General features: G+C 39.6%; 1 protein-coding gene across 2 annotated transcripts in view; it reads left to right on the forward strand.

The window, feature by feature from the left end:
- LOC140331223 (sodium-dependent neutral amino acid transporter B(0)AT3-like) overlaps window positions 1-25995 on the forward strand; it is a 122572-nt gene that overhangs the window by 25920 nt on the left and 70657 nt on the right. The window contains exons 2-5 of one of the 2 annotated variants that reach the window (XM_072412052.1): window positions 13320-13460; window positions 13729-13869; window positions 17326-17507; window positions 18921-19031. In XM_072412052.1, the coding sequence (XP_072268153.1) occupies window positions 13320-13460; window positions 13729-13869; window positions 17326-17507; window positions 18921-19031 (575 nt within the window). The remainder of the gene's footprint in view (window positions 1-13319; window positions 13461-13728; window positions 13870-17325; window positions 17508-18920; window positions 19032-25995) is intronic. The other variant, XM_072412053.1, reaches the window with a different exon arrangement.

The following is a 25995-nucleotide window of genomic DNA, read 5'->3' on the forward strand; positions in this document are numbered from 1 at the left end:
GCGTTCAGTCTGTCCATTCGACCGAGGATGAAAGGCCAAAGAGAAGGACAATTGTATCCCGAGACGAGTGCAGAACGCCTTTCAGAATCTGGAAACAAATTGAGTCCCCCTATCAGACACCACATCCTTGGGAATACCGTGTAGCTTCACCATGTTATCGACAAACACTTGTGCAAGGGTTTTAGCATTAGGTAGCCTTGCCAATGCAATAAAGTGTGATATCTTACTGAAGCGATCAACAATCACCAGAATCACGGTTTTTCCTGAGGAATTAGGCAAATCAGTGATAAAATCCATCGATAAATGAGTCCAAGGTCGGAATGGGATTGACAACGGAAGTAGGGATCCAGAAGGCCGAGTATGTGTCACCCTCAACACATTTACGCAACCCCGGCCACCAGAATCTACGAGAGATGAGATCGACCGTGGATTTGTTCCCACGGTGTCCTGTAAGGACTGTACAGTGGTGTTTCTCGAACACCTTATGTCCTAATTCATAAGAAACAAACAATTTGCCCGAAAGGCAAGAATCCGGTGCATCTCCCTGGGCCTCCAATACCTCTGCCTCTAGATCGAGATAGAGGGCGGATATTACTACCCCCTCAGACAAAATCGGACCAGGATCTTCCAAATCACCCCCCCAGGAAAGCTACGCGACAAAGCGTCCGCCTTGACGTTCTTAACCCCAGGGCGATAGGTGACAATGAAATTGAACCTGGTAAAAAACAACGACCATCTGGCCGGTCTTGGGTTCAGACGTTTAGCTGACTCCAAATATGCCAGATTTTTGTGATCAGTAATTACCGTAATAGGATGGATCGCTCCTTCCAACCAATGACGCCATTCTTCAAAAGCCAACCTAATGGCCAGCAACTCTCTATTACCTACATCATAATTTTTCTCCCCATTAGAGAGTTTTTTAGAGAAGAAAGCACATGGGCGCCATTTACTAGGTGAAGGACCCTGCGATAAGACTGCTCCTACCCCTACTTCAGATGCGTCAACTTCCACAATAAATGGTTGTGACACATCTGGTTGCACCAGTATAGGAGCAGAAGCTAAACACTCTTTAACAGCTGAAAAGGCTTGTAATGCCACATCTGACCAGACTGAGAAATCTGAGCCTTTCCTCGTCATGTCTGTTAAAGGTTTAACCACAGTCGAGTAATTCAAGATAAATTTACGGTAGTAATTGGTGAACCCCAAAAACCGCATAAGACCACACCACACAGACTTTTTCAGGATCCATACGAAAACCTGAAGATGAGATTAAGTGACCCAGGAACTGCACCTCCGGAACAGCAAAAACACAATTCTCCATCTTCGCATACAGTTTATTCTCTCTCAGGATCAGTAACACTTGTTTCACATGATCCTGATGAGTCACCATGTCAGGAGAATAAATTAGTATATCATCCAGATACACCACAACAAACCTGCCGACCAGATGATGAAAGATGTCATTAATGAAATGTTGAAAAACTGCATTGGTTAACCCAAAAGGCATGACCATATTCTCAAAATGACCCTCAGGGGTATTGAAGGCCGTCTTCCATTCATCCCCTTCTTTGATTCTTACCAGATTATATGCCCCTCTCAAATCCAATTTGGAGAACACCTTGGCGCCAACAATCTGATTGAATAAATCTGGAATTAAAGGAAGGGGGTAAGGGTCACGGACAGTAATACGGTTAAGCTCCCGGAAGTCCAAACATGGCCTAAGAGTTCCATCCTTTTTCTTAACAAAGAAAAACCTGGCGGCTACAGGAGATTTGGATGGTCTAATATGACGTTTAGCCAAACTCTCAGCGATATATTCTCGCATGGCCGCTCTTTCAGGTTCGGAAAGATTATACAACCGAGACTTGGGCAGTTTAGGTTGATGGGGCAATCATATTCCCGATGTGGAGGTAACTCCTGGTCTCCATTTTCAGAGAATACATCAGCAAACTCAGAAATAAAGGAAGGTACAACCTTAGTGGTTACAACAGAAAGCGAAGTGTTAAGACAGTTGTCTATGCAATAATCACTCCAATCAAGAATCTGTCTTGCTTGCCAATCGATAGTAGGATTATGTTGACTTAACCATGGTAAACCTAGCACCAATGGAGCAGGCAGACCCTCCAACACAAAGCAGGAGATGGATTCTTGATGAGAATCACCCACTTTTAAATGAATGTCCTTCACCATTTGTGACAAACATTTCTGTGTGAGTGGAGCAGAATCAATTGCAAACACCGAGATATTTTTGTCTAGTGCACTAGTAGTTAACCCATGCATAGGGACGAACTGTCCATCGATTAAGTTAACCCCTGCCCCGCTGTCAATAAACACATAAATTTTCACCGTTTTGGAGTCTAGCGCCACCTCAGCAGACAGGAGAAATCGAGTACTACCGGTAAATGACAAAAATAAATTCTCTGATTCCCCACACAGACCACCCAGTGAGAGATGAGAGTTAAACACACCTTTTTTTTTTGTATTCACCTTGGCGCTGAACATAAGGGCAGACATTGACAAAATGCCCCTGTTTTCATCAGAAAAAACAAAGTCCCTTCTTATACCCAAAGTTCTTATTCCCAGATCCAGAGGTAGCTCCCCCCAACTGCATAGCTTCGTCACCAGACATGACCTCAAGCGTCTCTCCACCCAACGTGTCAGAGGAGGGCGCCATCTTAAAGAATTGTACAAGAACTTTTGATCTCTCCCCCAGGCGTCTATCCATACGTACAGCTAGGGACATAGCCGCTTCTAATGACCCAGGATTTTCGTGAAACGCCAATGCGTCCTTCAGGTTCTCAGATAGCCCATGACAGAATTGGCTACGGAGAGCAGGATCATTCCACTCAGTATCCGTAGCCCACCTCCTAAATTCAGAGCAATATGTCTCTGCAGAACGCTTTCCCTGCTGCAAGCCACGTAACTTGGTCTCGGCCAGGAAACCCGATCTGGGTCATCATAAATCAGACCTAGCGCTCTGAAAAATTCATCTACCGACCGGAGGGACTGAGATTCGGTCGGCAGCGAAAAAGCCCAAGACTGAGCGCCGCCTTTAAGCAATGAAATGATAATACCCACTCTTTGACTCTCGTCCCCTGAAGAGTGTGGGCGTAGTTTAAAATAAAGTTTGCACGACTCCCTGAACCGAATAAAATTGTCGCTTCCCCCGGAAAATCTGTCTGGGAGCGCCACCTTGGGTTCAGGGCAGGCCTGATTCTTGCTGTCAGAATCAGCTGCCTGTGGTCTCAGTATGTGAGAGACGGCCGTGCGGAGGTCAGCTACCTCCAAAGACAACCCCTGCAGTTGTGCGACCAGTGCAGATATAGGATCCATAGCTGCACTAACATAAACAAAAAATAGCGGTTTTGGCGGTTGATAATGTCACGAATAACAGGGAGGGGAGGGAAACAGAAAAGTATTACTCACTACTAGGCCCCAAATGACTAGGGAAAAGGGAATGGTCACCCCTTGCAGACACCCTAATCTAGCCCTAACTCCTAACCGTATGAGTATCCCCTGATGGTGAGAATACTCATACACAGGAACCTAGTCCCTACTAGCCCTGTATAGCCCTAGCAGTAGTGTCTGGCTTGAGACTGCTGGTTCCTTCCCCTATGAAGGACCCAGTGTCTCCCTGAGGCCTAGTAAACAACTAAATAACCACAAAACACCAATACACCAAAACACCAAAAGTAAAGCAACTTATCTTATTAGCAGATATAAACAGGAACTCAGGATGGCACAACACTCCAGCTATTCACAACCCAGCAGTGAATATCAACCGCACAGCATGAAGTGTGAGGCCAGACTAAATGGAGGAGCAGTAATGACCACCAGCTGCACCTGATACAAGGGGAGTGGTCATTACCAACAACAACACAGAAACAAGTAAAAACAAAGAGACTGTCAGATAACCTCAAATGCAGCTTGTCTGACAGATCCTCAAACTTCAGTCACGGAAGGGACCGTGACACTGCCTCCATCTCCACTGCATACTGCCACAGTGTGTCTGGGTCCTCTGCCTCGCCTTCCTCATCTCCCTCTTGCTCCTCTGGCTGCTCCTGCTCCTCCTCTTCTGTCACCTGAGTAGAAAAACCACCCATTTCACTATACATTGCCTGTGCTCCAATGTCGTCGTCCTCCTCCTCCTCCAGTTCAGCCTTTACAGGCCCATGTGGCCGTGAGATCTAGGCGCCACAAAATAGGCCTCACAGCAAAGACATAAGGCCAGAAAAGTTAGGTGTCATAACAGAGACAGAAGCCCCTTGGTGAGTTCCCATTAGGAAAAATGTTAGGCAGGCCTCAAAGCAGATGCAGGAGACCAAACAGGGGTCTTCTTAAAAACAATTTAGTTCTCATAGTAGGGGCAGAAGTCCTTGGAGGGATTTTCCTATAAAATTAAAGCCTTACGTGGTAAGAGGAGAAGGTGGTGGTCACACACAAACCATACTGCAACTATTTTTGAGGGGGGGGGGGGGACAATGATGACAGCTCTTCTGCTTCTCATTATTAATGGGCTTTTTTTCTAGCTTTGCATGACTTCAGCCCTGCCTATAGAAAACAGTTCACTTCACTTAACCCCTGTCTCAATTTGCCACTGTATTTGAAGGTCACTTGATGTCAGCCTACGGAGTAACATTTGAATGAGTTTGTGGTCATCCCTCCCAGTTCTGATTTGTTTTTGCCCTCCGCTATGTTGTAGCTTTGTAACCCCAGTGCCTGTTGATTGACCTTGTTTTTGTGTACTGCTGTAAAGCCAGGATTGCGCTATTCTTTTCTTTGCTCAGAACCTGTTAGTTCACCTGTTTTGGCATGGTCAATAGTTATTTTTAAATTCCCAATTACCTTTGCCGTACTTCTGTGTTTTGCCATGCAACTGGTGACATTCCATGATTGTTGAGAGTGTAAATTAAATCAGTGGCCTTATACTTTTCCTCATTAAATAAGATTTGATTCAGGTGATCCACTATTTAGTACTACATTAGGCAAAATGAGGTGTACTTGTGTAGGAATTTAACAGACACTGGCATTGAATGGTCGTAATACTTGGAGATGCTGATTTACAAATGAATTGCAGTGGTCTCGGTATTTTTTTCCAGAGCTGTACATAACCTTTTTGAACACTTCTTGGGTTTAGGAGGTGCTATGTAGACCTTTCTCTTTGTCATATAATCACATACTCATTTATAGTTGCAATTGTAAATTATTTTTTTAATCTTTTATCTGTTTAAACAAGTAAGTGTTTATTTGGGAAATAACTGTCTTATCTAGAGTACATTTTGAAAATCATGCACATTTCCCCATGTTTTATTCCTCTAAACATGCTTCAAGTACAGAAAAATACCAAGTTTTATTGTGCCAAATACATGCTATGCTCCTAACTTTATTTTTGCCTTGACAACACCTAAGCATATGATACCAGTATTCCCCACTTCATCTTTATTAAATTACAAAGAACACATATCTTACCTTACCGTCTTCTAATCTCCAAAACTCCTTCTCCAAAAATTGTTTTATCATGACTTTACTCGAATAGGTAAATATATGTGATGAGCTTCAGACTCTGTGTTAGGTACACCTGCTTTGGTACAATCCACTCAGGAGCTAACACTTTCTGTCTGAAAACAACCTGGGAAGCTCAGACCATTCCCCTCAGAGTGGTAACCTCTTTTGTCCCTAAAAGAGACCCAATCTATAACAGGGAGGTATTTACCACCTCTTCAATACCCATCCCTGAAGGCCTGTACATATAGAGTACTTTTAATAGTATATTTAGCTGACCAAAAAGAAGCAAAATAAAAATTTGATAAAGTACATGTTAAATAAAAAACTACTAACCTAAACTGTTGATTATGAAAATTATCTGCATAAATATGGATATTATATCACCCTATCAATGCACATATATTCAATAAATGAAGGTTCATGCACAAATAATAGCTAGTCATTCAAAAAGTTTATTTAGAAAACAAGTTGAAACATAAAATGCACAGCAATATTGGTTGATATAGAGTTACAACCTTCAATCAACAAAACATACCGGCTCTGGCTTGGTACCATTCTTCTAGCTCCCAGTCTTATGGAGTTAATCTCCATTAGGTATCAGTGGAGAGCTAGGATTGGCTACTGGATGTGATTTGTTGAACACCTATTAGCTGAAGCATTCCCCTAGTTGGGATGGAGTAATCAAACTCCAGTAATTATTTGAAACATGAAATGTAGGAGTTTTGAAGTTGTTGGGGAAGTCAACCAGGGGTCCTTTAATCTATGTGCCAGCAAAAGCACCTGATAGGCCATCACCCCAACCCATCTGTCCAGCTATTCATTCATCTCTGGTTGGCCCAGGCTTGATTGATTTATATTACCCCTTACAGGCCCTACTGGTAATTCTCATGATTATGGGAACTGTATCAGTTTCCTGGCAGCTGTTTGATAGTCTGTTTGTTTATTTTCCCTTGTGTGAAGTGGCTGGACAAAGAGAAACAGATCACAAACATTTCCAAACATATACACCCATATACTGTACATACATTATATATACACATGTATTTATCCACATAAACCTATAAATATCTATAAACAATCTTGGGGTGCAACAGTGCCCCCTTGTGGCTATCAAAACATTAACCACAGCTAAGACAACAATTGCTTATGTCTAGATTCCATTCATCGTTCCCAGTTCTTCAGTTATTAGCATTTACAATAAAACTTTTAATGAAAAGTTAGTCTATCACATGTTTGTCAGAACAGATAATCAAGATTCCTTCTTCCAAGTTGGACAATACAGGAATCCCATTTGTTCCCTCCAGATGTGGCTTCACACATGTACAGGATTTATTAAGTTTGTACTCATATTAAGCTTTTGTTATGTGTAACAGCTGGCCAAATAAATCACAGGGTTTTGTCCAGGATGACAGGCACATTTGCCCCAGATACAGGTTATACGCAGAGTATTTTTCTGTTCTAGTCAGTTTTCCTTTAAACCTGCAGGTGGGGTTTGAAGTACCAGGCTTCTTGGCCAGGTGGGGCAGTTAAAGAGGCCTGGGTATGATCAGGTGTAATGGTCTCACCTGAAAGGCATCCTGGAAATTAGGCTGGGGATATAAACTCCCAGCCTGCTTATTCCTGTGGCTCTGTCTTGGCTGCTGAGCTAGGAGGAGGTCCAAGGTGAACTGGGAACTGTAAGTAAAAACACAGACCATTGCCATATATATATATATATATATATATATATATATATATATATATATATATGGTTAGCGACTTAGAGTCCAGATCAATACTAGGTTGGCCCGGACTGCTAGTTAAGGGTACTAACAGTGAGTTAATGGGCAAATGGCCAGGCTTTCTTTTTTGCTGTTTGTTTTATTTTTCCTGTTTTGTGTGTAAATAGTGAAGTGAAATAAACCCTTGGTGTGCTTAAAACCTGCTGGCCCTGTTTCCTGCTTTGAAACACCCCCCCCCCATCTCACATATGCTAATGATAGGCAAATTATGCAGTTCCCCGCAGTCTATTGTGTTCTATTAAACAGTCCCAATTTTCTTAATTGTGGTAGAAAAGTTCAATATTATAGATTTATAGGATTTATACCCAAACAGTCCATCAATCAAAACCATAATAGGCATGGCCAGTCTGTGTCTTTTTTAAAAGTATTTCTTGATTGCAGACACTCACAGCTATAGGTTGGTGGGCCTTGGAATCCGCCTTTCTCCTAAAGGATACTTAGAGTACATGCATTAACATAAGCACATGTCACTTCCAGGGGAAGCATTTGTCAGGCCTATTGGGCATTTCAAAAACCTATGTCAATAATACTTTGAGTACTCAGGATCTTTGTTGTAAATAATAAACTATACTAAGACATACTACTGAGACCTGTCACATTAATTCTACTATATTATCTATATATATATATATACCTCTATATTACCAGATACGCTACCTGTAGCCATCACCACATCATCAGACTACACACATTTCATCAGTCTGTGCAGTATGTCTGCCAATCCCTTTACATGCCTTCTGCTGTGCACCTGACCAACCTTCCCCTTTTACGCTGTATCAGAAATACCAACAGTGTACAGGAATATGTATCCAACTTGGCATAATCCCTGGCTGGGAACTCACCATTACCTTGTGAAGCCTGATCAGTGATGAGTCCTTCTCACTTTAGTTAGTCTATGCACAGATATCCTAATAGCAACAAGTTTCACTTACAGAGTAATTAGTACTGGGAAGAACAATGTTAAGTTTGTTAGTAAATAGTTAACAATGGAAGGTGATATCTAGAATCACACCTCAACAGGGAACAAAAGGCTAAAGCTTCAATTATTACCACCTAACCAGAGCAATAAATTTGACCTCTGCTGTGAAGATCAAAGAAATACTAATAGGCACCAACTATAGATTTCCTTGAAACAGAAAACCAAACAAAATCTCAATCCCAGATACCAATAAAACCTTAGTAATGTACTGATATAAGACTTTTGTGCAAGACAAACAAATTCAACTCTTAAGGTCCACCAAATATCTGGAGAACATCATTGTCTACTGTATACACAGAAAATTCAACAGCACACACAATAGTCCAGCTTCCCTTATGTAGCCAACGTTTTATAGTAGTGCTTTGAAATAACAACTTCAGTAAGGGGTTATTAAACAACACTGTATACCTCAGTATTCCACTATTACTGAGTTAATGATCCCAAGTGTATCCTCCCTTGATAATTTAAATTGGTTTATTAGAGGTACATCCAATACACTTTTAATTTGGGATTTTCTATACATACATATGTGGAGTTATACAAATCCAGAAAATACTCAAGCATGTAATGATGTATGGCCTTTTACCAATACCTACGCAGCAAAAAATATCAAAGACCATATCACTGTGGTTTCAACTTGTCTGAATGGCTGACTCAACCTCTATTCACTTAAGTCTATTTTTGCATAAAAACAAATATAGAAGCTGTTTGAATGAACCCACTAATTTGTGTCCCTTCATGGTCGCCACTGTTGATTATGAATAATATCTGCATAAATATGGATAATATATCACCCTATCAATGCACATATATATTCAATAAATGAAGGTTCATGCACAAATAATAGCTAGTCATTCAAACTTGTCATTTAAATATGTTTAAATTAGGAAACAAGTTGAAACGTAAAATGCACAGCAATATTGGTTGATATAGAGATGGGAACTTCAATCAACAAAACATACAGAAAATGAAAATGATGTTGTTAGTAGGTAGTAATCTAATAATGGTTAGTACATAATACAGCAATTACAAAATAGCAAAATTATTATGAGAACTGTATCAGTTTCCTGGCAGCTGTTTGATTAACCTCTAGTGCCCCAGGGATTGCACACTCTTCTCAATGATTGCAGCTGTGGAAATCCTCTGCGATCCTCGACACTAGAGGTTAATTAACCTCTAGTGCCCCAGAGATCGCGCACACTTCTCAATGAATGCAGCCACAGCTGCAATAATTGAGAAGATGCCTGGCAAAGGAGAGCCTCCTGACATAATATAAGTATTTCTTACAAATGATACATTTGTTACAGATACAAATGTATCATTTGTAAGAGATATTTATATTACAATGTCAGGAGGTTCTCCTGTGCTGGGCATCTTCTCAATGATTGCAGCTGTGGCTGCATTCATTGAGAAGAATGTGCGATCTCTGGGGCACTAGAGGTTAATTAACCTCTAGTGTCGGGGATCGCAGAGGATTTCCAGGGCTGCATGATGCAGCCCTGGAAATCCTTCTGTTCGACGAGAGCTCGACCTCTCGGTGAATCAGAAGGCCGTTCTCGCTTACATTTTAGGTAAGAGAGAAAGGGCCGCTTCGCCGCAAGATCGAACTTAATATTCTCTCTCGCTCATCCCTATTTGTCTATTGACCCTTGTGTAAAGTAGCTGGACAAACAGAAACAGACCGCAATATTCCCACACATATACACCCATTCACATACATTATATATACACATACTGTATATCTTTACACATATACCTATAAATATCTATAAAGAATCTTGGGGTGCAACATTAACTGTCAAATAAAAATTTATAGTAGAAGTAATGGAAAATACATAAATTTACCTCTGTATTGTAAAATATAGTTTTATGATGGCATCACATTTCCAATGTGATAGTGTGATTGGATAGGGGATGGTATAGGGAAAGATTATTGGGCCCCCATTTTTATAGCACAGTATATGATCCTCAAAAACCAAAAAGCTATGGTTCTAAAATATGTAAAAATATTTTTGTTTCCTGTGTACCAGAAAATGTCTAACACATGTGTGACTAAATTAACTACCCGGGCGGTTAGCCCGACCTTGGTTCAGGGTAAAAAAAATTGCTACAATCATTTACCCCGAACCAAGGTCGGGGTAGCTAAAAGTATAAACTTGCGTTACAGTGCAATCCGATTGTCATTCAACATTGTATGACAATCGGATTACAACTGAAAAAAAATACTTACCTTGTCCCCGCAGCTCCTTCGGAGACGTCTTCTCTTTTCTGTCTTCTCCCGGCATGTGCAGTGACGATCTTCGGGGTTTCCCTGTGACGTCGGTGCATGCATCGTTGCGGGCGGGAGGCGGGGCGGGAAATTCAAATCACTTTGCATTGAACTCAATACAAAAAAGCTGTATTGAGTCCAATACAAAGAAATCTTTATATAATATATATAATTGTAATATATATATATATATATATATATATATATAACCTACTGTACAGTTACATTACATTATACACTATTTTTTTTTAAAGAATTTTTTTTGTTTTTATAAAAGAAATTTTATTCCTAAATTTATAAAATTTTGGACATATTTCAGTGAGTGATGCGGTAATTCGGTGAACTATAGCCTACAATCCAAAATAAATTTCCATGCAAAAAAATTTACACTTTTTGCATGAAAGTACGGAAGTTCGGAAAGAATTAGAACACCCGGCGTTCGTGTACGCGTCCCTCTGCAATTCCTGATGATGTCAGTGCATGCGCCCGTCGACAGAGGGCGTAGTGGGAAATTCAAATATTTTGTATTGGATTCAATAAAAATACTTTGAACAGTTTGCCTGCCCATTGCTGTACAGATACATGTTTATGATATATGGTTTCTTTTTAAATTATATACTTGACAAACATTTAGTTTGCAAGTATCTAATGGTCAATGGTTCAATTACCGCTTGTAAACATGAAAACATGTATACATTGGATTATGAAGAATGGTTTCTTCAATATTTTCAGGGTATAAAAGTTAAAAGTGCAATGCCCTTATCCAAAAGAGATAAAAAGAAAATAAGAATGCATAATGGATGCAGTTAAAGTCCTAAGTTTATATACATTTTAGGTGAAAACTTTAGTTGTACCTTTAAAACAGCTTGGAAAATTCCAAAAATTTATGTCAAGCCTCTAGGCAATCAGACAATTTGTTTTTGATAGCCAATTAGCCTTAATGGAGTCAACATGAATGTATATTAACCTCCTTGGCGTTTCACTGATATCTGGATTTCTGTACCAAAAGAGGTACACTGTTTTTCATAAAAAAAAAATTTTTAAATCTTAGACCTGTAACTTACAGAAATATGGCCAAACAAGGGTCTAGTAGATATCCTGAATATAATAAAGTTTGAAACAGACAATCATGTAAAAAAAAATAATTAACTTTTTAATAATAAAATAAATAAAAAACACAAAAATCAGCCTAAACAAGAATGCATAAATAAATCAAAAATACTGAAAATGCAATAATTCTGTATACTGTATAGTACTATATCTTTCTAAAACACCTCCCTACCCTATATACAGATATAAAACACCCCCCACATAAGTATATTTTATATTATTTTGTATTGGATTGGATACAGGAGTTTGTATTGAATCCAATACAAAATATTTGAATTTCCAGCTACGACCCCCGTCGACGGGCGCACGCACCGACGTCATCAGGAATCGCAGAGGAACGCAAGTTCTTTCCGTATTTCCATGTAAAAAGCGTTACATTTTTTGCATAGAAATTTATTTTAGATTGTAGGATATAATTTTTAAGCATAACTTACTGAAATATGTACAAAATGTAATAAATATAATAATAAACCTAAAAAAAAATCTTTAAAAAAAAAATAGTGTGTAATGTAACTGAACAGTACCTTATATAAATATAATACAATTATTTATATATATATATATATATATATATATATATATATATATTCTATAAAGATTTCTTTGTATTGAACTCAATACAGCTTTTTTGTATTGAATCCAATACAAAATGATTTAAATTTCCCGCCCGCACCAACGCATGCACTGACGTCACCGGGAAACCGGGACAATGTAAATTGGACAATATTGTATGACAATCAGATTGCACTGTAATGCTTGTTTCTATTTTTAGCTACCCCAAACCTGATCTGCAGTAAATGCTTTCAGCAAGTTTTCTTACCCTGAACCAGGCTCGGGGCTTACCATCAAACTTACTAGCTTATTACCAAAAACTCAAAAGAAATCAGCCAGGGCCCCAGAAAAAGATCTACACAAATCTGGTTCATTCCTAGAAACAATTTCCAAATGCCTGATGGTTCCATATTCTCTGTACAAACAATTAATACATAAATACAAATATCATGGGATCACACAGGTCAAGATGTTGGTGTGGCCATTGCAAAGTCTTGACCTTAAACCAGCTGAAAATGTGTGTGCACAACTTTAAAAACATGTGCAAGCAGGGGAGCCTACAAACCTGTCTCAGTTACACCAGTTTTGTCTGGAGGAATGGGCCAAAAGTTCCCAAAGGCTACCAAAAACATTTGCCTCAGTATAAACAATTTAAAGGCATTTCTAACAAAAATAAAATAGTTAATATAAACCTGTGACCAAGTGTAAATGTGATATACCGTAGTCAATAAAAATATAGAAATATTCTGTCTGTAATCATTGTTGGTAGAAACTGCTTTTGCTTTTCTCAAAGTAGTAGTTTGTTAGTATATAATCTGTGGAAGGGTTATAAAGTTATAAAGACTAACTTCAACGGCAGATACAGCAGTAAAAACTGCACACCCACAAACAAAAACACACACCCAGTTTTGGTCCACCAAAACCTTTTTTTTTGGTTATTAGGTTTTTGAACCTGGACCCTGGAATCTAAAAAAAAAAAAAAAAGTTCATTCCCAAATACGTATGAGTTTTTCCATAAACAGAAATGAAAAACTGCACTAATACAGAGGAATATAAATTGTTGCTTGTAATTATTTTTAAGTATTACTAACGTTCTTAATGATTACTACATCTTTTTGGTTAGGTGCTTTTTTAATTCCATATGGCATAGCTCTAGTATTGGAAGGAATACCTTTATTTCATCTAGAGCTTGCAATTGGACAACGTTTAAGGAGAGGGAGTATTGGAGCATGGAATGCAATTTCACCATACTTTGGAGGGGTTGGTAAGCATATATTTTTATATTTTTTAGGGAGTATTATTAAAGAGACACATGCCACAGAAGCAGAGAAAACTAAATAAGTGTTAGATCATGCATATGTAATTTGCTATTTATTCTAGAAGGAAAAATTCAGCTGTTATACTATATCTCTATCAGCTATAGCCTACTGAATGTGACTAGTTATTTATCAGAAAACTGCCAGTTTGAATTTTAATGAAAATGTTCAAAATAATTATTTTGCTTGCTGTATTATTAATATTCTGTTTTTTAGGTATTGCTTCATTGCTTGTTTCCTTTCTCGTGGGAGTGTATTATAACACTGTTATAGCATGGATTTTATGGTATTTCTTTAATTCTTTTCAAAAACCGCTTCCATGGAGCTACTGCCCTGCACCAGATTACAATAATTCAGGTAGTATCATAAACTTTACTAAGGGTAAAACTGTATCACTGGGATTACTGAAATATACTTTAACTGCAAAAATATTATACCATGTAACATTGGCTCCCCGACAACTAATATATGTAAATGCCTAAGGAAAATCTGTGCCAACAGATATATATAAAAATTCTAGTAGTAAAATGACAATGTCAGTGCTTCCATGTTGTCCCAGGCAAGTGTGTAAGGGTGGGGAAGGGTGTTCTAGCTATCACTTAATATGCTATGTCTAGTGCATGAATTTTCTTGCAAGATGGATTATTGGCAATACCTGCTATTTCTGTGCAACTGAGAACACATAATATTTCCTAAGCAGATAGTTGGCCCAAATAATGACACACTGAGGCAGGGGGAAGGTCTTTAGAACTAAAACACACCAAAAATCTTTTTCCCTACTCTATTAGCACTTTGGTCCTATGTGTATGGAACAAGGGTGGGCACACTCAGCACAAGTTTTATCAAACGAAAATGCTAGTGAGCACTGCCACAATGCACAATGGCTTTACTGCCAGTATGAAACATTTTATTATATACCAGAAATGCCTGGAAATAAAAACCTCAGCACCCCTCACATTAGAGTTCTGTTTCTGTGAATCACTCCAGGTAGTGTCCACAAGCAGTACAAAAACTTATGGGGTCTTCTTCTTGATTGAAAAACCATCCACTTACCTGTAACTTGTGGAAACCCATCCAGTGACTATATTGATGTTTGACAAACCCCAAACTGTGTGTAGAGAATGCGAAAGTGCTAAGCACAATCTCACCCTTATTATCACAAAATTCAATTGTCTCAACAATATGGCCAGAATAAATTGTGCTGTCAATCCTAAAACAGCCATAGTGGACAGCACATTTGGGAAAAAGCAAGTAAGTCCATCTTGGAAGTAACACAGATAGATCTTAAACTTAAATTAGCTTGGGGTGTATTTACCTATAACTGACATTTTCAGAGCCAAAGTTCATATAAAATCCATAACTTCCACTGTAATTTTTCACGTAAATTCCTAGAAGAAGAACAAAAATCATATAGACACAAAACAAATATTCTTTTTTAAGGGTTAATAGGCACATTACTATAAAAAGAAAGGTGTAGAGAGCCAGACACTGTCATGTGGGGTTTTTTATACTAATGTAAAATATTTTAAAAAATGCAATTAATCGGGAAGTGGGCCTTCAAGCGTTCTCGAGAGCAACATTGACAATACCCAAATCCTTTCATAAACATGCTTGAAGAACGTAATAAAGTTGTACACAGTGCAACTTTTTTTTAATAAAATGGCATTCTTATAACTTTCAACCAGACCCCCTACTCCAACAGATCCCATACACAGAGAACCTTGGGTATTTTCCTAATAACAATGGCATGGCAAAATTACTATGGAGATATATGTCATTCAGGGCAACTGCATTGGAAATCTGTGTTAAAGTTCAAGGCATCTGCATGTATTTTCTAGGTTTTGGTATATGGATCTGGTATAGTTGTTGTTTTGCATTTAACCTCCCTGGAGATCTAATTATCTCAGTTTTTTTATGTCAAAAGCGGTACATTGTTTTGCATCGAAATTTGTTGTTTAATATTGTAGGCCTGTAATTCTTAGGAATAACTCCAGGGTATGATAAAGTTTGAATCACAAATCATAAATTTTAAAATTATAAAAAATTATAAATAATAATTATAGAAAATAATGAAATACTACAATAATAATTAATTTAATAGTTTAATAAAATCAAAAACACTGAAATTTGTCCAAACAAGGGTGCAAGATTATTGATAAATTAGTGGACACTGCATATTGGTCTGATAGACATCTTGGAAATGGTAAATTTTGAAACATGGGACTGCACAAAGTCCGATGTCAAAGGACAGTAGCACCTGGTTTCCTTTCTGATCTTCTTTCCACTGTCATCTCTCTTCGAGCAACAAACCACACCCATCCTTGTAGGTGCTGCTTTTTTCTCGGTTGGCGGGATGTAGTCCGTGAACTGATGACTAGTCAGGCGTTCTAGGTTGACAACTGCAACAGCACAACATCAGGTCTATTCACGGCCATTGATGGTGTTTGGTGGTTCATGACAATACTTTTGGAAACTTTCCAAATGAAGTCAGAATGACTCACAGGCCTGTCTTTTGTTTGAAGAGAATGTAGGCCATTCCACAAGCATTGCTCAAGAAGATGCCTGAAGATCTTTTTGTAGTACTTCTTTTGCTGTTTCCTCATTGCTGGGTAGAATGTCATTGCCTGATCAGCTCTGTGGACACCTCCCAGGGTATTATTGTGATCTATCACTACTGGCTTCATTAATTCTTTCTCACCTTTTGTTTGTACCATAACAGTGGAGGCATTATGGACAGTACTCATTAGGCACACATCTTTCTTGTCACGTCATCGCAGAGTCATCTTTTTTCCTCATAAGAAACTCATAAAGTTCTGGAGATGTATTATAGTTGATAAAGTTGTCTGTTGTGACACAATAGCCCTGATTTAGCAATGTCCAATGAGTGAGAGAACAGAAGATGTTGCCATTCCATAGTTGCAGTTTTTTGGATTGAATTTTGTTTCTTTTCCAGTTTATAGGACTGAATTCCAAATGTAGCCAGTTGACGATTTGCACAGCATGTAGGATTTTATGCCAAATCGTGCTCTCTTTTATGCAATGTATTGCACGCAGCTGAGCCTCCCCTTGTAGGCCATTAGACTTTTTATCTATGCTGATGTCTGTTTCTGGCACACAGGTCTGTTTGAATTTTTTTAGAATCATTTGAGATACTTCCCAAATTTTCTTGAGTTTTGGTGCAGGATAAGTAGTTTCATCAAATTCTTCGTTGTTTGCGAAGTGTAAATATTTCATGATCAGGGTAAATCTGTACTGACATGACTGTGACAAGGAATAGAGTGGTATTTTATTTTTTAAATTGAGTGGTATTTTATTAGTAGACCAATACTACTTCTGCTAGGGTTTGCCCACCACTCCCTGATGTTTCATTAAGCCCAGAAATAGCTAAATGTCGTCTTTGGTCACTGGTTCCCACTTTCTGCCTCCTGCAAACCTCAGGTATAGAGCAGCTAATTGTTGTTCAGCGTACCTGTTTGTCTCACCAATCTATTTTTTCAATAACATCATTGGTCAGAAACAATTGCAGGTGTGCCAAGGGGTCGTCGCGTTCAGCATCTATTTTCATACCAGGTGTCCAAGAAAATGGGAATCTTGGGGGCACTGCCTGAGCCTCACTAAGATCAATAGAGATGGTGAGACGCCTTTTGGAAGCCATTGATGTGGTCAAGTCAGGGTCAGCCACGCTTGAGGTTACTGCTTTTGGTACATAAAATTCACCCCGAGCCACACCCGGTATACCATCAGGGGGGTTAATGAACTGCAAAATTTATCATTTTTACCTTTTTTTTTTTTTCGATTTCAATTATTCCCTAGATATGTATGAAGAGTGTAGTAAAAGTAGCACAGTTAACTACTACTGGTACAGAAAAACATTAAATATAACCACAACTATCAATGAAAATGGAGATTTGCAATGGTGGATGGTGATTTGTCTAGCAGCAGCATGGGGTGCTGTCTATCTATGCACTATCAGAGGGATTCAGTCTACAGGAAAGGTAATACTAAAAAGCTTTAAATTTAAAGGAGTGTTAATGTGAACTTTGAATTATATATATGTAAATGTTGTTTCTTTTTAATGGTTTCTTTTTAGTGGTGACACATGGGTGACAAAGATGCTAGGGAAAGTGGAACAGCAGTGACTGCACAGGGGAGCAGAAAATTGGACAACAAGGGATTAGAACAGGAACTGAACAGGGAAACAGGCAATCAGGGATCCAGGTATAGGGACACTGACTTGTCAAAATTAACTAAGTATGCCGAAAAGGGGCCAAAACTGGACAGGAGGTCCATTATGGTAGGCAGGGAAGAGGTGGGGTTAGAGGTAAAAAGGAGAACGTCATTAACAAAGGCTGTGAGTTTGATTTGAGTGCTACCAAAGGTAATTCACTCAAATAGGCATATAAGGGGGTTGAGGGCTATAATTAAAAGGAGTGGATACAAAGGGCAACCTTGGCCGGTTCCTCTCTGCATAGGTGGAGGTTGGGACAGCTGGTTGTTTACTATCAGGGAGGTAGTAGGGGTTGTGGTAGAAAGCGCATAGTTAAAAAAGTTAGATCCAAACTCCCTGTGTGCCAATAGAGCAAATAAATATGGCTATTTTACCTTGTGGAAAGCTTTTTCAGCATCCAGGCTTAAAAGACAATGATTCTTTTTATAAGGAAGTGTGGTGCCTGCAATTGCTGTCCTGATTTCTTTGGAAATATGCCTATTGAGAACGAAACCCAGTTGCTGTTCTGTGAGGAGAGAAGGAAGAATAGGATGGAGATGGTTGGCCATAATTCTTGCCAGAATTTTGTAGTCTGTGTTTAACAGAGCACTAGGTAAGATAAAGGTGATTCAAGGTTTTTGAGGGGTTTAGAAATGAGCAACGTGTGGGCCTCAATAAAGGAGGGAAATGATACCTGGTCAAGGAGGATACCATTAAAAATCTCTCTCAGTAGAGGGGAAAAATATGGTTCGAGCGGTTTGTACATTTCAGCAGGTAAGCCGTCTAGCCCTGGGGTTTTCCCCCATAGGAATTTTGCGTATAACCGCTTCGATTTCAGAGAGTCCAATTGGGGCATTAGGAACTTATTGTTGTCAAGCAGATAGGCAGGGTAGTTCGGCCTCCCAGAATAGGACATTTAGATCCTGTTGGTGAGGGGGTTGGGCTGGGAATAAAATGGTATTTTTTTAATCTATGGACTCCCACTCCATGTGTATAGAATGCTCCCAAAATGTCTCCAATAAAGGAAAAGATTTCTTTACTCCAAAATCTTTTTTAAGACTCCTTAAAGCTAAAGTTATGCAATAACACTGCTTAGATGGAAACAATTAAGAAAGACCTGTCAATAGGAGTAGCTTTGTTGTACATTATTGCACAGGCAAACCTTATTTTAATTCATACATTTGTTTTTGTTTTTTATCAGGCAGTGTACATTACTTCCACTTTTCCCTACCTTATTCTAACTGTATTTCTCATTCGTGGATTAACGTTGCCTGGTGCAATTGATGGACTGAGATACCTTTTTACTCCAGACGTAAGTTTTTAATTTGAGATCTGCAAATAAAAAACTGTGCCAAGTAAAATGTCATAGATACTCTATTAAATATCACCTGTAAATACAGGTGTAAAAAAGATTTTCCTTCCTATTATGGTTACTGACTTTAGCTATATAGTCCTGACTCAAAGCTCATGTTGACTCCCCACCTTCTGAAACATCTTGAACTTTTGTTACTTCCACCTGTGTATGATTTCCTGTGTATGATTTTTGATGATTACAATATGCTTCTTTACTAACACAACATGTGACTAAAGTCCTTTTCTGTGTCTTTATAATCTCTCACTTTGACTACCTCAACATTGTTCTATGAAATTCTTACCGTTACAAAATATTCATGAATTCTGCAGCAAGATTTATCAGCTCCCTTTGCCACTTACCTTGTGCCACCTACCTCTGCCCCTATTTATCTGTATTTCGGCTTAATTTTATTTCTGGGTGCTTCATTTTACCTTAAAAAAAATTCAAGTTAGTTTGCTTCAGCTTCAAATCATCCAATCATGTACAAGCAAAAGACATTTTACAAAAATCCTTACAAAAATACAAAAAAAATTCCATTCTGTGGAAGGTGAGTTTTCACTTTTTTTACCCTATTCACTACAAAAAATGAAAATTTACTTTAGAAGTGAACTATTCTACTTCTTTAGTAAATCAGGGTCATAAAAGAAGATATGTGGTGAATCATAAAAAATACCTGCACAGACATGATAAAGAATGAAGAATTACTACAATAAAGACAAAAACATCCACTGGAAAAAAATGTTAAAGATAAAAAAGTGCCAATTTTTGGCCATATTGCAAAAAAATGGAAAGGACCTATAAGGAAGATATGTGGATAAGAGTAAAATTAAAGTGAAAAGAACATAGTGGATGGATGACATCCAGGAAATGATAGGTAGCCATGATGTAAAGCAGATTTTAAACCTGGCAAATGTCAAAGCCAAATGAAAAGGTAAGAGTAGAGGTAGGAGTGGTCATTTCCATGTGCCTGTGTTGCAGGGTAACTGCGCAGGTGTGTCTAAAAACATATATATGCTTTATAGTGTGGGTAGCTGTTTGTGCAACTGCTATTGAACCCAGAGTGTTTGGAAAGTGGTGAAAATAAATACTAGAGAGAATAAAATTTACGTATACTCCTGAAAGGTTAAAACAGGTATAATACTAGATAGGTAGCGATAATAAATGAAGAAATACAATAGAAGATGTCAACTTGGTAAAAATCTAAACAAATGGGGGCGTGGCTTGGATGCAGACCAGGTAAGACGTGCATGCACAAGTCTCCTGTCTGGATAGCAGCTTTCAGGCCTAATATTCAGCATTCTTTGTGGCAATTTCTGCCGGCATGGTCAAGAGGTGTCCAAAGGATCGTCCTCCCTCAGTGTCAGGGAAGAAGATTATTATGTACTTCTCCCACTCAGACACTCCACACTCTCTCTCTCGAAGGCCAGGAGCAGGCAAGATGGCCCCAGCCACACCACTGCCAGCACGCAGAACAGCCAGCGGGACAGGACAGAGTAGGGGGCTCCCCCCCCCCCCTCGGACAATCTCACAGCAATTTCAAGGGACTATGTCCATCCATAATCAGAACCCAAAGCACTTCTATTTAAACAGGCAAGGTCACGTTGGGACCCTGGTCAGGTGCCCAAATCTCAAGTGCCCAAAATATAAGTGCAATGGGAATTAATCCAGGGAATTGACACAGGAATAGGAAGATTTGGACATACTATTTTACTCTACTACTTTTACCTCCTGCCTTTGGACTAATTTATCCACCTGGACTCCAACACATTCTCTGCTCCTGCTGCTACCATTCTAAGCTGGTATTTCATCAAACCATCTCTGACTGAATCATCATCCTTCACTCCTGAAATAAGTTTACAAGCCTCACTTGAACCTATATTATTGGACTGCTTCTCTTGGACTTAAGTTTGCAACATTGTTTATTGTACGCATGGGGTTCCCAATTATCTGTAAAAATGTATTATTCATCCTGCTCTCTCTTTGTTGGCACTACTCCCTGTCCTCCCCAGTCTGATAACTCATTGTCTCTCTGCTCTTTCACTCTCCTTATTTCTCTGTCTGTGCTCCTGCACCTTTTTACTTTACTAATACTCTCTGGTGACATCTCACCCAACCCAGGTCCCCCACACAGCCTCTACTTTCCATTCACTCTCAGTAAGACATTCCCTTCTCTTAACCTCATCCCCCCTTACCCCCTATCTCTGGCAGGCTATGGAATGCCAGATCTGTTGGCAACAAATTATCCTCCATACACAACCTTCTCCTTTCTAAGTCTCTCAACTTTCTTGCTCTCACTGAAACTTGGCTTTCCTCCTCTGACTCTGCCTCTGCTGCTGCTCTCTCCTATGGAGGCCTGCACTTTACACATACCCCTAGACCTGGCAACAAAGTCGGGGGTGGTGTGGGTCTCCTTCTCCCACCTAACTGTACATACAGAGTTCTTTCTACCCCACCCTCTCTCATTTTCACTTCATTTGAAGTCCACTCTGTCCGACTCTTTAGCCCCTTACCCCTCATTGTTGCTCTCCTCCTGTATCACTGTCTGTATTAGTCTGTCGTTTGCAATCCCTATTTAATGTACAGCGCTGCGTAATATGTTGGCGCTATATAAATCCTGTTTAATAATAAAAGGGACCCGACTCACTATCCAGCCAGCAAGAAACACACTCTGATGATGAAGGGACACACAGGCAATCCCTCACAATCCCCCCATTAGCTGTGGCCACAGTCTCCTGCATTCCCACCCTCTTAGTCAGAGGTAAGCCTTACCCCCCCCCCCCCCCCCGTAGGCTACACTCATAACGTATGAAAGATGACATCATGAAAATGGCGAGAGCGAATGATAAGGTCATATTCAATGGCGTGCCTGTACAACTTCTCCAAGATCTGTTGAAACATACACTAGACATGAGGCATGCACTTAGACCGGTACTGGAAATGCTCCGGTCTCAGAACATATGCTACAGTGGGGGCTTTTTGTTCTACATCCATGCTTTACGGGATGGAATTTCTTCCACCATGAGCCATCCGACAGATTTGCCAGGGTTCCTTGCTACTTTTAACCTACCACCCATTGAGCTGCAATTCTGGCCTGACTATCTACCTAATGGTTCTGGCCCTGCAGAACCTGCCTGGCAACCCCCTAAATGGAAGCACTCCCGTAAGAAACATCAGCCCCAAGATCCGAATTGTAGGTTGCTCAGAACTTTCCCACTCCACTATTGGCTCCTAGTTGCCTGCCTACTACAGGGAAATGTTGGACTCTTAGCCTGCTTTGATGACCTCTCTTACTAGCTATGCATTATTTTCTTTATAAAGTTATTTAATTCTGCTGTTTTACCATGCAAAAGAGAACTTTTAATTTGCTTCATTATTGTTGGCCTGGGCTCTCTGGATTGGGGAGCCGAGCCGGATCCTTCTACGTTACCCCACCTGGTGACTGCAGCATACTGAAGGCACTGCCTACTGTTGCACTTTTGATGATTTGTTTGACACGTTGTCCTGTTTCTTTCCTCATGATCTTTCCAGGTTTCCTTCATAGAAAACACAGTGCAACAACTAGAAGAATTTAAGGAGGGACTTTTTTACCCCTGATTCTACAATGGAAAACCCCCCTACCCCAAAAAACACATCACAATCACAAAGACACAAAAATGAACAGTGTCTCAATGGCTACCATCTAATAGATGTATGGAAGGTAGAAAACCCAACAACACAGGATTACACTTTTTTCTCCCACCCACGTTAATCCTATTCTAGGATAAATCACTTCTGGATGCACCAGAGGGATCTTTCTCGGGTTAGGAAGTGTAGGATAGGAAACTTCACACTCTCAGACCATGCTCCTGTCTCACTCGCAATATCCCTAGGACATAACCAACTGAGATCCTGAAACTGAAGACTTCATGAATCCTTGCTTAAAGACCTGGTAAAACAAGCAGAATTTACCAAGGAACTTTCACACTATTGTCAAACAAATGCCGCCCGTGATTGTGACCCATATGTATTATGGGAAGAACACAAAACTGTCATTTGAGGTATACTTATTAAACACGGCACCAGACTTAAAAATGATAGGAAGGCAGAAATTATAAAACTGCTCACACAGATATCCCGGCTGGAATCCAACCATAAGGTAACTGTGGATAAGCAGATTGGGGGAGAACTCATAGCACTTAGGTTGAGACTCTCTGCGGTTACACAGGCAAAGACCAAAACTGGCTAGATTTAAGCAGTTCAGGGCAAAATGTATCCTGGCAAAACAGAATCTAAGTAGAGCCCACCACTTTATTCTCTGAGACAGTTGGCCCACCTTAAAAGAACTAACAAATCCAAACCAACCCTTTAAGCTATCTCTTTGGAGACCTAACCAACTATCCCATTTTCTGCTTTTCCTTCCCCAGGCTTGACAGTTTGTTTGCTCTTTGACAAGCTTTGGAGGATTGTTTATTGAGGAGGGAATAGCTCGTCATGCGCTCTCAGAACTAGCGCAGCTGCTTCACTCCCCTCCTCAGGGTTTCCTACAGGTCTATTTGAGATCATGGGAAAAGCACCCAGGGTTGAGATTCTCAGAATCTTAACACATGCAAGTAATAACATTGGTCCACAATTCCTCAATCAGGAGCAAATTTCAAGAATTTGGATAGAAAAAACTAACAAGGTGGTAGAGGGTACCTACGCGCTTACATGGGATTTTTCCTAGTATCTCAGATAGGTGTTGGAGATGTGATACAGAAAGAGGAACACTTCCACATATATTCTGGTAGAGTCCTAAACTAAGGGTTAGAGACATTATGCAGAAGTTCACAGACCTATTAATACCAGATGACTCCGTGTTCTTCCTTCTCCATCTCAATGATGGACCTCAGAAAGCATATGGTAACTCAGTTCTTAAACATATGGTTAATGCAGCCAGAGCATGTGTACCTCTACTATGGAGGCAACTAATTCCGCCTAACATTAGACTTTGGTTTTGAAAGATCAACGAGATTATGCTCATGGAACATCTAACATTCACAGTACAGAGGACCATTCACAGTACAAAGGAGAAATTCCGCAATACCTGGTTCTACTGGTTACAATACCAAGACTTCCCCGACTGTAGCGCCTATTTAGCTCAGGTAACATAGGGTGATTTTAGCTGTATGTGCTATCCTAGATGGTTTTAAATAAACTCCTTTCCTTAGGCAGGCTCTATGCTCAATCCCCTTGTTGCTGTCGAACTTTGTTCTTTGTTGGTAAACAAATCTAATCTAGTTCATACCTTTACCTCTCCTATTCTCCCATAGCCTTCCCATCCCCATATACCCCCTCCCCCTTTTTTTTTCTATTTGTGTTTATAGTTTAATGTACACTGCTGATCTAAAGCTACGTACACACATTCAATTTTTCTCACACGATAATCGTCTCAGGGCAGATATCGGGCGAGAATCTGGCGTGTTTACAGCCCGCGTCGTTCATCGTCCGTGGATCGGTCCTGGCGGATCCACAGACGATGAACGACGAGCGATCTTAATGCAAGGGATGGGGGAGAGCGCGCAGCAGGGTGCCGCTCTGTCGCTCTCCCCCTCCCCTCTCCATGGAGCAGAACGGTGCTGTATGTACAGCACTCGTTCATGCATCGTGTGGTTCATATCGTTGGAAAGGATCGTGAAAGATCCTTTCCAATGACAAGAATTGCACTTGTGTATGCGGCTTTAGTTATTCCCATATTTTCTTTTTCTACACTGCCATTTTTGTTTAACATTGTTTAAAAATAAAATAAATAAAAAATGTTTAAAAAAATCTATTACAAGTTTATTATTACCACACATGTGGTGAGGACTTAATGGTAACCACTCCACTGGGACATTGCTGTGAGGTGCTCCCTGTTCATGAAACCAGGTACCTGAAATTGTACTAGAGTACAATAAAGACAGGTGCCTGCCTCAATCTAGAAATGGTTTGTAAAGTCACTCCCATAGGGTCCCAGTATCTTTCTCCCTAAATATCTCTACCAATCAACCATAAAGTGACTGGCACCCAACATATTTTGTCCACAGCAAGCTTAGAACCTCACACTAAGTTTTGGATACATTCTATAAAGTGGGCACTGGAGCTTACTATTGATACAAGCTTATTATTCTTTCTTTTTAAAAGGATTGACATTTATGCAAAACTTATATATATAAGGCTTTAAAAACACATAGTTATATTGTATTGTTTTATTTGTGCACAAAGGTCCATTTTAAATAGAAATGTCTTACTTTTAAAATGTATTTTTGTGAATGACTAGTGGGGACTTTAAAACCTGAACCCCTTTGGTATAAAGACCAAGGCTAAAAAAAAAATCCAGACAACAAATCTAGACTGACCAGATTGACCATTTAATTTTAGAATAACCAGCAACCTAAACCAATGTAAAATTTAAAATAAAGAGGGGGTGTGGTCTAGCGTGCATGCAAGATGGCTGCACTTTGCAGAGGCTCTATTCTGTGTGTGGGTGATTTAACAAGAAAAACGACTATCTGCGCAGTGTCTGGGCATCTGGGCGAGAGCACACAAGGCCCACCGGTATTGAAAACCCAGAAACAAGATCCGACCTCGGGATCAAAGGTATTACTGGATCTTTTCAAGTCCCAGAGTGCTGAATGGCACCGGTCTTGGAGGCTGAATATTCCAGGAAGAACTCGTCCTCTTCTGAATCCTTCAACATCCACTAGACTGCTGACACTAGCTGACATGAACACCATTGCTGCAGATATTAGGCACACTCTGTCAGCAGCAATTACTGACCTAAAACCGGACCTTGTGTCCCTCAATGCACAGATGGAAGATCTCTCTAAGGCCTGAACACATAAAGATGCTGCTGTCGCAAGGCTGGATTATATTGCTGGGATACACAACAACGATTTGATTGATATTATTAAGCACATGGAGTATT

This window comes from Pyxicephalus adspersus, chromosome 5 (assembly GCF_032062135.1).
Source record: "Pyxicephalus adspersus chromosome 5, UCB_Pads_2.0, whole genome shotgun sequence".
NCBI classification, from domain to species: domain Eukaryota; kingdom Metazoa; phylum Chordata; class Amphibia; order Anura; family Pyxicephalidae; genus Pyxicephalus; species Pyxicephalus adspersus.